Below are 14693 nucleotides of genomic sequence, written 5' to 3'. Positions count from 1 at the left end.
AGACGGTTCGAGAGTCTGGCTGGGCGTCAGATAGGCCAAACATGTTTCTCAGTTGGACTGGGTTCTAGGCTCAAAAATATTTTAATGAAGTTCAGCACGACACCGGTACCAGATCGCGGTCAACAAATCGACTTCGGCTGGCACCCGGACACCACAGAAGCAAATTCCCGGAGTGCGCCAATTCCCGGGCAGGTGGCAACCCTGACGGTTGGATGACAACCGGGTGGCAGACCGAGCACCCAGCCGTGGCCTCGCCCCGCTTGATTGCACCCTCGTGGAGACTTTGCTAATCGTTCGTCCTCAGGAGGCGGCCCTCACCAGCAAGACGTCGAGTTCTATTGGGTGGACATGAATAGCCACCCTTTCTCACAGGGGGGGGGGGGGGGGGGGGCGCTTTAATGAAGGTGGCAGAAGCCCTTTTTTTAAAGACCCACCTCACCGCTCCCCTCTCGTGCGCCGTGCCGGCTATCGGAGGCGGGCGGTCCGCTACCGGCGCTCGCCCTCAATAGTCCACGTGGGCTATGCTGGGGACGTTTTGTTTTTGCGCGCGCGAGTGTGTCTGTACGTGTGTGCGTACACGTGTTGGTGCGTGTGGTTTATCCACTCCCTTTCATCAAACGAAAGAGAATATTTTTTTTATTAATGCGTTTTAAATGCTGTTCTTGGATGCGTGCAAGTGGAAGCCAACTATTCGTGGAGCTGACAGTTCGTTTGGTGCAGAGGGACAACGCAAAGCTTGGATACACGTATCCATTACACAACAACCACTATTATTCGCCACATCAACAATTATGCATAATTTATTGAGAAAAAAAATGCCCCAGAATTTAACTTTGAAAATAAAGTTAATGACATGGCGTGTTCTTGATTGCGTTCAGATCGACTTAAGTTTTCCACTGACATTGCCTCTTGTGATCTCGTAAGGACGCAATGCAAGGTCCTTGCATAAAACACAAGCAAAAAGGACAAATATCCCTCGTATAGCCTTCACAGACTGTTGGGGCAAGTGCTGTTAGCAAGTAACACCTATGAAGGCCGGAATGGTACGCGAGGGGGTGGGTGGCCAGCACCACGCCCGACCGCCTTTGTCTCCCGAGTGGCGATGTTAACACACCGCACCAGGTACTAATTTGAGGCCGAGTCGACCTCGGGGGAGGCCCCGGACCGGTTCAAATAATCATCACTGGGTGTTGGCCGTGAGCGGGAATCGAACTCGGGTCGCCGGGTTCGTAGCGCAGCGTAGCGCTAACCGCTGCACCACCGCTCCCCCACATGAAACCTAAACACACACACCTGGGCCCTTTTGTTTACACCGGCGCTGGAAATGTCGGCCAGGTGGGACACTCTCTCTCTCTTCTTGCCCCCGTTCACCGGAGAAAACTTCCCCCTCCACATGAAGCGGTCACCTTCGCTCACGAAGTTTCCGCTCCTCACTCAAAACTCACACTAATTGTTTACCCCGAGGTCACCCCACGACCGCGTCATCTCCCCCTCATAACCACCACCGCTGCTGTTCCCTCTTCATATTCTCAACGCATGGCTATCGCTCGTCAACAACATTCATTCAATGCGTTCGTCATTCACTGTCGTCAATTTCGCTTTCACCGAATTCGCGCATCACAGAACTCCCACCCCCCCTCTCGTCTATCTCACTCGCCACTCCATTCGCACGTTGCTCTCGTACCGTCGTTAATTCTTCCTCAAGCGCCTTGGCTAAGACGCTATATACATTCCGTTAAGAGATCCCTCCTCCTTGCATCTCTGCTTTCTTTTTGTGAATTCACTTTTGCCATCCTTCCCCCCCCCTACGCCGCAGCTCCGATTAGCGCGGTTCGCTACGTACGTACGGTGTGTGGAAGAAGTTCAACGTAAATGCAAGGCAAAGATCCCCCACGTAGCCTTCACAGACTGTTCAATGTACAGTACGTACGTGCATTGCCGGGTTCCACCAATGATTAGCCCCGACCTAGATGGGGTCATTGCAGCGTGATTAGCTGGCCCGTGTCTTGGTCGACAGCCTCATCTCTGAAGTGGATGTCATTTTTTTAATGGATATATTTTTTAAAAACCTCCCCACTTAATTAATTCATAACAATGGTTAAGACGTTTTCAAGGTGAACGGATGCAACCGAAGTTACAGGTAGCCCGATACATCAAGCTGTGTGTCACCCACATTTTATAACTCCGCCCCCCCCCCCACTCTGATTGAATAGTGATGTAATTTTGTGATCAAGCTCCCGGTCGTATTTGTTTAAACTCAAAGAGAATTTAGCGAGAGACTCCCTCTTGGCGAAATTGGCTCGCGATAAACATTTCCCCACCGGCTTTACCGTGACCCAGTAAGTGCCCTTTAAAATGTTTGATCGCGAATGTGATTAACTTCGCTGGGCCATCTAACGAGTGAATCCCCAAAGGAAATAATTTTCGTGTCGGATTGCGCGGATGAAAGAGGGCTTTTGATGTCTCATTACATGCTCGGCGTTTCGTAACGCCGAACAAAAATGGGAATGAACGCACGGACACCATCGGAGCGATGTTTGTGGCCGCAGATGCAACGTCGCGTGGCCACGTGCAACGCACGTTCGACAGCAGCAGCAATCACACAGTGGGTGAACGGAGCTCGCGTAGGAGCAGTGAGATGGATTTTTGTCCGCGATTTAGGCTTCACGTCTCCGATCGCGTAGCTACCGAGTGTGTGCAGGCGGTGCAACTGCACAGGGGGCCCCACAGCCCCCGCGAGAGGCTCAGACACAGAGCGAAGAGGAGTGAGGCCCCATTGGAGTGGTGCCATTTTTTTATCGGGTGCAACAGCCATATCATACATGAGTACATCAAATTCGGCATAATCATATGGCTCACTGCAGCTCTAAGCCTCAGTAGTACTACACAGGCGTGTGGTGGCATTAGGAGATGCCCATGTGCCGCTCGGCATTTGAAGGCCTGAAGACCAGATTCAGCGATTTCGCCGACCAAATGTTCAGGGAGCCAGCCACGCCATGCCACCGCTTCTGTCCCCCCGCTCCACCCCGACATCATTTATGGTGGAGGATACCGATTCTTTGGTGGGATGCTGCTACGCTGTCATGGATTTGCAATCCGGAGGTCGCTGGTTTGGTTCGATCTTCCGGCGAAAGGCGGGTGAAAACAATTGCGCGAGGTTCTCAAATCCCCCCCCCCGCCACTGCCTCTGCTCAACCAGCATCTCTAATGGGTACAGCGCGGTCAGTCGATCGGAAAGGCCACGTGTGCGGTGGGATAAAGCGTGGGCACTCCCCACCTATTCCAAGAACCGTCTGTCCAGCGTCCCTCTCTCTCTCTCTGCAAGAGGGGTGAACCTCAGAAGCGGTCAGCCTCCGTCGCCATCGACAATGCACAATCATCGCGCTCATCAGCCGCGGGTGCTGCGAAGAACACTCGATTCCACGAATATAACCATTGTTTTTTTTATTTTTTTTATTTTTGTCAAATGGCCGTCTGCGTTCAAAAAAAATGTGCTGTGTGTGTGTTTGCGCACAGCTCTAAAGTGCCCCACGCGTGTCTGCTTATAACACCGGCGGCTGCTGCTGCTAAATGTTCAATTTACGCACCGATTGTCCAGTGATTGCGCCCCCCCCCCCCCCCCAACGTCCCTCTCCCCCGGCCTCGTGTTGCATGCGGTAACGAGGCGTGATGTCGTGTCGCTGTTTGTCCGTCCGCCCCTTTGTTCCTAGCTCGGCTTGCCGTCCTGTCGAGCGCACAAGCGCTCCTTCCCTCTGCGTGTTGTGGTGGACCGTGTGCCGTTTCGTTTCCGCTCCAAGTCGTTATGATTGTTGTTGTTATTGTTTACGGTAAAGCCTCTCAAAGCCGGACTGATCGGGAGGGAGAGATTGTTTCCGCTTTGTGGGTGGGGTGACTGCGACACTGCAATGAATCAATCAATGAATTAATCAAACAACGAATCGCTGAATTAATAATTACTTAATTAATTGTAAACGCCTACGTCGGACATACAAGTTCACGCAATATTTACAATTTGGGAGGGACATTCCGGTTTATGGGGGATATCCGCGACACAGAAATTAATCAATTAATAATTAACCAATCAATGCATTGATTTGTTAATTATTTGCTGTAAAATACTAAGTCGTTTGTCTGACGATACAAGTTCACCAAATAATTTAATAACACGCAAAATAAATCTCCATTGTGCAGTTTAACGCGAGTCGATGTTACCGTGAAGCAGACGTGGGCCGCTGCTTCCATCGGATGCGGAAGGAGCTATTCCTCTGATGGAAGCGAAGCATGCGATTGTACCGATTTGCGGGATAAATGTAAAGTAAATGTTGAAAAATTGCGGGATTGAGAAGAGAGGAATTGCACAGGCCTGGCTGATGAGCGCAGCATCCAATTGTACACATCTACTGGAGTTCCATACGACAGATAAGTGGAGTCTCCTACCACTTGCCCCTCGATAAGTGCACGCACAGTTGCACCCGTTGGAACGTTTTTTATTGTTTATTTTTGAAGCTATATTTTTTTTATTTTACTGCAGCCTTGTTGCTTTTCTCGGGTCCGGCTTCGAGGGGTTTTCATGATTTTTTTTTGCAAGACAACTTGTCGCGTTTTAAAAAAAATATATTATGATTGTTGTTATTCCATCTTGATTTGAAGCGTATTGTTATTATAATCATGATTTCTGTCTCGGATTTTTTTTTGTTCTCTTCGTCGTAATGTCTCGTCGACTGAATTTGTTCCCTGTGTTTTGTTTATTATTTCAGTTAAAAGACACCGGAAATTAAGTCTCCCAAGTGACCTTAAGACAAGCATAGGTATGCATGCTGCTGCGTTGAGCTTTGTCTGTGCGATGCGCGAATCCACCTTGAATGGCTTGAACAACACGACGGCGTGCCCGCTCACTGCGACTGTTTTGGCGGCTCATTTACCGACCCTACCCCAAGATCAAAGGTTTTGATCTTGTTTTGCCCATCGACTCATAATGCCATGCAACTTTCAACACGTAGGCCTTTCACGACCACTTTAAAATCATAACAATAAAATTGGGTTAGATCGCATCAATGTAAATGGTTTCGTAAACCCACCTCCCCCAAGCCCCCCCGCGGCACAGCCAATCATTAAGGTGTGTCACGTGGAATTAAACGTGTGGGTTGTGCTCTCCAACACGACGGTGTGCTGAAGCGGTAACTAATTGCCACGTTTTGTTCCACGTGGCAAAACCTATAAACTAGACTTTTTTACTTTACCAGATAAGTTTCCAATGATCTATTGATCTCGTTTTCAGAAGCGACCTGGCCATCGCAAATGATAGCTCAACGAAGTGACTTGTCACTTGGAAATTCATAGCAGTCAGATACTACAAACGCACGGTAATTCTAAATGTGGAGGGAAAAACCGGAGGACCCAAAGAAAAAGCACGCGAGCACGGAGAGAGAGAGAGACAGAGACACGCATATTCGAAATCTCCAACTGTATACCAAGGGAGACAACCTTACTTATTGTCGGTGTCCGGGGGAGGTGGGTTTAGGACACATTTACATTTACGTTATCTAACCCAAAAATACTTTCATATGAATCATAATGTCATGCTTCGGTCCACGGATGTCTAAATCTCTTGCCTAACGTTTTGTTTTTTCTTCCCCCTGCCTTGCCCTGCCCCCCCCCCCACCATTGGAGTTACCATTACTGGTGGTTCACATGGGAGTTACCATTACTGGGGGTTCACATGGGAGTTACCATTACTGGTGGTTCACATGGGAGTTATCATTACTGGTGGTTCACATGGGAGTTACCATTACTGGGGGTTCACATGGGAGTTACCATTACTGGTGGTTCACATGGGAGTTACCATTACTGGGGGTTCACATGGGAGTTACCATTACTGGTGGTTCACATGGGAGTTACCATTACTGGTGGTTCACATGGGAGTTACCATTACTGGGGGTTCACATGGGAGTTACCATTACTGGTGGTTCACATGGGAGTTACCATTACTGGGGGTTCACATGGGAGTTACCATTACTGGTGGTTCACATGGGAGTTACCATTACTGGTGGTTCACATGGGAGTTACCATTACTGGTGGTTCACATGGGAGTTACCATTACTGGTGGTTCACATGGGAGTTACCATTACTGGTGGCTCACATGGGAGTTACCATTACTGGTGGTTCACATGGGAGTTACCATTACTGGGGGTTCACATGGGAGTTACCATTACTGGGGGTTCACATGGGAGTTACCATTACTGGGGGTTCACATGGGAGTTACCATTACTGGTGGTTCACATGGGAGTTATCATTACTGGGGGTTCACATGGGAGTTACCATTACTGGTGGTTCACATGGGAGTTACCATTACTGGTGGTTCACATGGGAGTTACCATTACTGGGGGTTCACATGGGAGTTACCATTACTGGGGGTTCACATGGGAGTTACCATTACTGGTGGTTCACATGGGAGTTACCATTACTGGGGGTTCACATGGGAGTTACCATTACTGGGGGTTCACATGGGAGTTACCATTACTGGTGGTTCACATGGGAGTTACCATTACTGGTGGTTCACATCATATTGCACCGACCTTTACATCATTATTCCAAAAATACGTTACAGTTTGGGACAGCATTGCTGTGGAGGCATGAGGCGTATGCAGTGTTTTTCCTCAGGGAATTTGCATTAGATATACACACACAGGGATCACATAACCATGCATTTAAAATTGCGTTTTCATCCAGTTCATTTTGAGCATCAAAGCAAGCGGATTGACGTGCGCGACTTTCATTCGCGGACCTTACACGGTGGAATTTTAATATTTGAAGCCCACAGCAGTGCTGGCGTCTTGTAATGTATTTTTTTATGGCGAGCGTATATACACATTTCGCCTGAACGAGATCCATTGGTCCACGGTAAAGTTGTTTGAAAGTGCTTTAAATAACATTATTTCCCATTGAACCATGTCTGATCTGCATTTGAGCTCGGGTCATTTCCTTCCACACGACGCCACTAACCCCATTTTTCTGACATGTATTTTCTTTTGTAACAGCGTGCTTTTTCCATAGCATCTCTAAAAAAAAGACATCGGTACACGGGCAGAGCTCCGCAAAGTCAAGCATTGTGCATTGTGGCTTCGTGCACTAAAATTGCGCATTTTGCCAGCATCGCAATTGCACAAGTCCCATGCCATATCTGACCATGAAACCTGTCACATTAACCGGTGGACACCCGGTGTCTCCAATTCTTGGGAGAGCAGTGCAGCAGTGCAAATACTGCAATGGCAAGGGGAGAGGTTTTTTTTTTTTTGCAGAGGGTTCAATCAGAATTAGAATGTGTATGCATACTGGAGGAATCCGATGAGCTATAAAGCTATTTTTCATAGAAGTCCAGTAGGGGACGTGGGTCAGAACGTTACAACAACAACAAACGGTACAAAAAACACGATAGGTCTGCACAGTATAGGAAAGGTATACAAATCACTTAAAAAAATATATACAAATAAAACTAAACGATTTTTTTTTATCTTATCAGGCAAGGCCCACTGAGCTATTAGCTTCTTTTTCAGAAGGGACCTGGCCGCAAATGATAGCCCAACGAAGTGGCTTGTCACATGGAAATGTATAGCAGCAAAATAATCTAATTCTAAATACTCTAAATGGAACGGAAACTCATTGTTGGTTGTTGGCCAGAGGCAGAATTAATTGTGCCCCTTATGTTTCATTGTAACCCCTCGCTGGGGGTGATTTTAAATAGCCAATTCTGTTTGAATTGATAATTTCAAAATCGTCGGAGAGTAAGCCACTTATTTTCCCAAATTCTAAAGAAAAAAATTCGTTTTCTTTTTTTATATCACACGTACGTTTTCACGGCCAATATAATGACTCGTAATAATAGATTTTTTTAAAGAAAATTATTTTTTGTCAATTTTTTTTATTTTAATAGTATCTGTGTTTTTTTTTCTTCTCAAAGCAATTTATCCGCTAGGACGCCACACAAAACACCTCGTAAGAGACATGCTGGGCACTCGTGAACAACGTCAACAACGCCAAGCTCATCGCACTGAAACCTCATCGTCTGCCTCTTCTGCTGGGTCAAACCAGGCGCGCGTGTGTGACTGGTCAATGCAATTACTCTCAGACGAGATAGAGTCCCGAGGAATCGACTTGGATGTTGCACATTTTCTCGATCAAAACAAGACAACGTAATTGCTACTTGTTCGCTCTAATAATTATCGAACTTGTATTTCTGGTGCTTGCGAATGAATAACAAGTGCCACTCAAAGCCACGGTTATTAAAATTATGTTCCATACAGCCGCAGCTATTATCCACAACTGGTGATCAAAAGGGCACGTGACCTGGCAAAACGATGAGTGCTCGTTGGAATCAAAATATGTTCCATTAAAACAATTATATTTTACAGTCCTAGATTATGGCAGGTATTTTAAATTATCTTGCAGTTTGTAAGAACTTAAAAAATCGAGAGAATTCTGGAAAAAAATCTAGAGAGATTTCAAAGGTAAATTGACAAATAACGTAGAGAAATCCGATTATCTAAAAATAAAAATCCATACTCAGCAGATCAAGGCACTCTCTAGGCATTCATTTTCCCACAGAGAATAAATTACGTGGAAAAAAACCCAATTAAAATATCGACAGCAATCTTTGAATGGTCTATCCCTCGCCATAGGAATGTTAAATTTCCACCACTGAAGGAGCAAAAAAAGTTATTCTGGGTTGGAAATAACGCTTCAGGACCTTGCAGGATACCATGGAGAGAAATAACGAGCTTCAACAAGATCGCCCATCACATTTACTTTCAGACGAAGGACCTTCCGCTGCCTTTATCTCTCTATCTAAACCAACTCAGGCCTCACGTAAACCACGTGACTTCCATGATGGCCACAACTCGTCTCTGAATCCCTTCCCATTTTCCCCGCCCACTCTGAAAAACAGACGCCACTACGTGCAGCTCATTTTTGCCTGCTTCCCCCTTCTCTCTCCCTCGCTTCCCCTCCCCTTTCATCTTCACCCCCCCCTCCTCCCTGACATCTTGACCCGGTCATTACTTCTCCCATGCTTGCCCTGCGCATCTTCTCTGCTCCGAAATTTTCCGTTCCCTTCCCACCCTTTATCCTCTTCCCGTACTTTAATCCCTTCTCTTTCCCGCTCCTTTTTTTCCTTTGCACGTGTACGAAATCCTTTGGCTCTCGTTCCCTTCCCGTGGTGTGTGCCGCATGTCAAAGGTTTTACACTAATTTAAGTACTCACATCAGATAGACCGGTGGAGTGGACGACGCAGCGTTTAGCCGTGGCCCTATTAACCCCACCGCCTGAGTTTGATTTCCGGCCATGTTCGTGATATCTACGCTGGGCCTGAACTGGTCACTTGGGATTGTACATCGCAGAACAATCGTAGCCCTCCAACTGCAAATGAGACTATCCTGTGTTGGTCTCTAGAGTTCTCATCTGGTTAAAGGAAATAAACCTGAAACTTGAAATTTGGTGTTTCACCCCCCACCCTAACCCTTCCCCCCTTCCTCTTCACCAACCCACACTGACCAGCTTGGTGAAGTATGGTCAATCACCCCCCCATAACCTACACGGCATGATGAGGCTTTCATCCGGCATTGGACTGACAATGGGATGGTTTTTTTTTTCGCAGTCAGAATATTCCCATAATCAGCTCATGTGTAGGTGCGAGTGGGATCGTTGCAACTGCGGGATCATGGACCGATTGCCACTGCCCACGGGAATGCAATTTCTCGCTAACGCATCTTCACTGGCTGTCCTGTACCAGTGGTGGAAATTCCACATGACCATGGTGGGTGAGAGGTCGTCCAAAGGGAAACCACCGTTGACCACCCCAGCAAGTGGTGCTTGCAAACCACGTGGCGTTTACGAGCAGGGAGCAAGATGGATCGCCAACATCGCAGAGCCACGGGAGATGGCAACGGCTTCAACTAGCAGCGGATCGATCATGACTGATGATGATGAAGATGGAGTTTATTTTACCATCACAACAATTCGAAATTATGGTGCTGGTGATGAATTTCCTAGCAAGGTGGATTGACCGTGGCCGATTGACGGAGTCCCCGTAAACGCCGCTCGCTAAACAGGGGGTTGGTTATCTCTGCGTGGCCCGGTTGACCGGTGAGGCTGTGGGCTTTTGGGCAAGGGGTTAAAAATTAAATCGGGGTTTTTTTTAAATTCCATTCCAGGCTCGGTCCTATTGGGGTGAGGCTCACTGCATAATGCCGCCTCTGCATCCGCCGTAATATTAGCGTCTTGCGTTTTGAGCCGTGTTTCGAATTCATAAGATGACGATGCCTTCCTTCGACAGTCGCGCACGCCGTTGATTTGTCAGTTTGAACGTCGGGAACTTTTGGTGATTGCAATTTGGCAACGAACAAAAAGAGGCCGTCTGAATGGGTCACGCAAGGCGGTCAAAATAATTCTACATGCGGGTAACGTAACGCTACATTTTATATACGTATACATTTTTAAACGTGGCTTGGCATTTGCGTTTCCGAGAAAGCCGCTGTGGCTCCTCTATTTGATTTGACTGTCAGGGTTTGTACATGTTTTGGCTCTATACATTCTGGAAATTACAGTTATCTCTGTGGGTTTCTACGAAAAATTGCGGTCGTAATATTTTTTTTTTATTAAAGAAACTGTCTCGCATCTCGCAGTCAATCGCAATGACCCATTTATTCGGCGATTGGCGCTCGCTGAAAAATAAATAAGAATTTCGTTTCATTTTAAATAGCTCTGCGCTCACGGTAGTAGCGAACTAAAAGGGAGCGATGTAAAATGGCATCGCTCACCGCTTCGCACGAAGTCTCTATTTTTCAGTCGACCGCGAAAGCGACCGTTATACTTGTGGCGGTACTGTGCAATTAATATAATTGCGACGATTCGACCAGTCGGGTGTAAACTGCCTCGCGCGCGATAGCAAACCATTTAGTCGCGTCCGTCTGCAACTATCTGAGATCGCTGCACGTGCTGAGCACCCGGGGAGGCGCTGCTACGGGCCCCCGGTGATTACCCCACGCGGTTGGGGTGCAGCGTTTTTCAAATTTGAACGGGGAGTACAAAGCGAATGGGTTAGTGACGGCAGGGGCGGCGGAGGGGGGTAGTTGGGTGAAAAATCATCGGTGCTGCCGGGATAAATGAATGAAATGCAACCCCAGCGGTCAGGACCATGACTCCGAGGAGCGTGAACGCTGCAGAGTGATGTCATCGCAGAGTCGCACGTGCTGCAGCTGCTGCTTGCCTGCCGCCAATGCGAATGTCGCGCGCGGCTCGCGTGGATGCTGCGCTCCATCGTTGCCGCGTGCTGAATATCGCAAACCCGTGCGACGCTCGGTCGAGTCTGCGACGTGCTTGAATTGAGAACTTTATTCATTTCTTCCGACAACCATGGTCGACGTCGCTTTGGCCAGAATGCTAATTGTTTCACGCGTTCCTTCTTCCCGTCTGCGTTTTTTGTTTTGTTTCGGCTGTCGCCGCCGTCGTGACGACGCGCCGTTAATTCCATTTGTTCGATCTGTCTCTGTCTCGCTCCCATTTGTGTTCTTCACCCACTCATTAGTAGTTCTCCAAAAGAGCTACCAAAACAGCAAACGAGATGACGTAATTGACACAGGTATGTGGTCTTAAGGGTGCACGGGTAGATCCACGCGACCCTTGCGTCAATTCCCCCACCACCACCACCACCACGCGTACGCTTGGGGCAGGAAGTTCGAAATCACGAGGGCGAATGTGACAGCGTTTAGACGCTGGCGTCTTCGTGTTGACAAGCCTGACGGTGGTTTCCGTCAATTGCCCCAAGTGCGAGCACAGGCGGCTTCACCGATGGGGTTAAAACCTCTTAAACTCACCGGCTGCGTTGCCACCACGCGCAGGAGCAACGATGCAGAAGCTTGCGACGTGCACAGCGCAATTTGCGTTTCGCTCTCTGGCAGGGGGAGAGAGAGATGAGTCAGAGGTGCGGGAAACCACGGAACCTGTGCCAGCAATGGCCCAAGCTCTGTGATCCTATATTGTTGATGTTTGGCCAATTCCAGTGCTGTGTTGCGGCGATGTCCCTGCACTTGGCATATTGTAAATGTTACGGCCAGTGGCACCGTTCCAGAGCGCCTGCGACTTTAAATGCTTCTCCTCTTGATCTCCGAACAAACGTCGGATAGCACAGGAATGTATTTACAAGATAAGAGCGAGCGAGACGGTAAGCTGTCTTAAAACTCTCCAAATGAGGAAATCCACAGCGGCTTTACTCTTGTTAGGGTTTACCTGTTGATATTCACGCTCAGGGATTGTTCGTCATGTTGCATATGTATGTATATTGCTCGTGCGTGTGTTTGCTGTAGTGTGGAGCGGTAGTGTAGCGGTTAGCGCGCTGCACTATGAACCCCAGTGACTCGAGTTTGATTTGCGCTCATGGCCAACACCAGTGATGATTATCTGAACCGGTCCCTGGCCTCACCTAGGTCAACTCAGTCTCAAATTAGTACCTGGTGCAGGGTTTAAACATCGCCACTGGGCAGACAAAGGTGGCCGGGCGTGGTGTTAGCCATCCACCCCCTTGTGTGCCACTCTGGCCTTCATAGCTGCTACTCGATAACAGCACTTGCCTCACCAGTCTGTTGAAAGCTATACGGGGGATCTCTGTATTTGTCTTTGTTTGCTGTATAGTCATAGGCGGCTGGGGGTGGTGCTGGCCACCCACCTCCTCCTGTGCCTTGCTGGCCTTCATAGGTGCTCGCTAACAGCGCTTTCCCCAACAGTCTATGAATTATGCCCAAGGGATCTTCGTCTTTGCTATTTTCACTTGCTTTTGGACACATTCTATTTTTGAAAATGTAAATATTTAATCAGCCATGCGACAAGCATCTCTGCATCAAGGTGCGCGGTAAAGCGCAGCAGCGCGTGGATACGAGAGGTCACCTGCAGGGGAATATCAGATGTAGTTCTCTGATATCTCCTTCCACAGGCCGTCCCCCCCCCCCGAAACATAGAATCACGCAGCGAACCTGCCAGCGATTTCTTCGCCTCTAGGAATGACGCTGATTGCACAATCCCGAGTAGAATTTTGAAAAAAAAAACTACTTAAAAAAAACAGGTCTCGTCCATTGTCTGTAATGAGGTGACATTTAGGCCCTATTCATAGTGCCAGCCAGGAGACATCCTTGAGCATATACAAACCTTTAGTGACAGTGCACTAATGCATTCTCGGGAGACAACGAAAATGGGTCCTTGGGTATACAATAGCACGCGAAATAACGACACCTCGATAGCTTTTAGCGTTCGGCCTTGAACTATTTGACTGCCGCAGACGGGGTTTGTCGTGCGGCAGGGTCTATTTCGTTTTGTCTGGCAAAGCGTAAAACATTGGCGGTGGGAGGCAACGGAAGAAAAAAAAGTATTTGTCCTTTGAAAAAAAAAGTTTTAACAACCAAATTTGCATGAGCAGCGACCGACCCGCCGCCACTCCGGACGCGAATGATTAGCTATTATGCAGGTTTTTTTTTTGGGTTAGATCGCGTAAATATGAATGTTTTGTTAAACCCGCCACCACCCGACACAGCCGATTAGTAAGGTTTGTGACGTAAACAACACGTCACAGTTCGATACTGGTACAGCACTCACCGATTGTGTGTCTGAGAGTAAACCCACAACATTTACAATTCGAGTGCCGTGACATTCTGCAAGTAATTACAACCAGCATCATCAGGCTCTCCAACACACGACCGGTGCGTTGTACTAGTAACGAATTGGCACTTTTTTTTTAGGTTACAAACCTTACTAATTGGCCGTGCCGGATGGCCGCAGAGGCGGTTTAAACGACACATTAACATTCAGGCAATCTAACCCCAAAGAAAAAAACCTCTATTATGGATAATATTGGTCGCGCAAGCCTACGTTTTAAACTGCAAATGACTCGATAAGTGGCCAATTTGTCGGGTGATCCAATGTCATTCTCCCGAAAGGCACGACACTTTTCTTTTGGCCGTGACACCTACTCGGTTCGCTCGCACCGCCGTAACTGCCTGGCGGTAGGCGAGCGCGACAGCACACTTTAAAATGCGCTTGGCTGATACTTTGTAAAAACTGTGAAAAAAATTACTTTAAAAGAATGCTTCTGCATAAACACTTCAAAACGTAGCCTTCGTGTCGTAAAATTAAGACAACTTATGTCGAAAGTAGAATTATGTTTTATACCGCACAGTATTACACTAGCAACACAAACTTACAAACATCTAAGAAACCACTTTTATTCTTACTTATATCGCACCGTAGATTGACGAAATTACGTATTCGCATCAGTTAATTTATTTCGTATTTTATTCGTAGCTTTCTGTGTGAAACAATTGTTTAAACTTTTTTAAAAGATCCAAAGTTATACCAAAACTTCGTTTATCGAATGTACGCATATCGAGGTATTACTGTAAATGCGGGCATGTGAAAAGTTTCCGATCATGAGACCGCCTACAGAGCGATGATTCTCGTTTTTCCCAGCTGGGAGGAAACGTTTTGGAGTACTATAATTTCACGGCACGCAAGCCATGCTAGGATGCCAAGCAGAGACAATTTCCGAACTCGTACCTCGTTGTGCTTGGACTCTTTTTTCAGTTGCGTGGACGGTGAATGCAGAATACAGAAGGTGTCTTATTTACTGTAGGGCTGCCTCTTAAAATGTTCACCG

General features: G+C 47.5%; 1 protein-coding gene across 9 annotated transcripts in view; it reads left to right on the top strand.

Annotated features, from left to right (window-relative positions):
• Positions 1–14693, top strand: part of LOC116955617 (syntaxin-binding protein 5-like) — a 223376-nt gene that overhangs the window by 171925 nt on the left and 36758 nt on the right. For 4 of the 9 annotated variants that reach the window (XM_032976777.2, XM_032976783.2, XM_032976776.2 and 1 more), the window contains 2 exons: positions 4758–4808; positions 11580–11633. The exons of 1 other annotated variant lie outside the window; for it this stretch is intronic. In XM_032976777.2, coding sequence (XP_032832668.1) covers positions 4758–4808; positions 11580–11633 — 105 coding nt within the window. The remainder of the gene's footprint in view (positions 1–4757; positions 4809–11579; positions 11634–14693) is intronic. 4 more of the 9 variants (XM_032976782.2, XM_032976780.2, XM_032976779.2 and 1 more) reach the window with 2 other exon arrangements.

Source organism: Petromyzon marinus, chromosome 60 (genome assembly GCF_048934315.1).
Source record: "Petromyzon marinus isolate PM22_M1 ecotype Great Lakes invasive population chromosome 60, UKy_Petmar_22M1.pri1.0, whole genome shotgun sequence".
Classification (NCBI taxonomy): Eukaryota; Metazoa; Chordata; class Hyperoartia; order Petromyzontiformes; family Petromyzontidae; genus Petromyzon; species Petromyzon marinus.
This window is presented reverse-complemented; position numbering and strand designations above follow the sequence as displayed.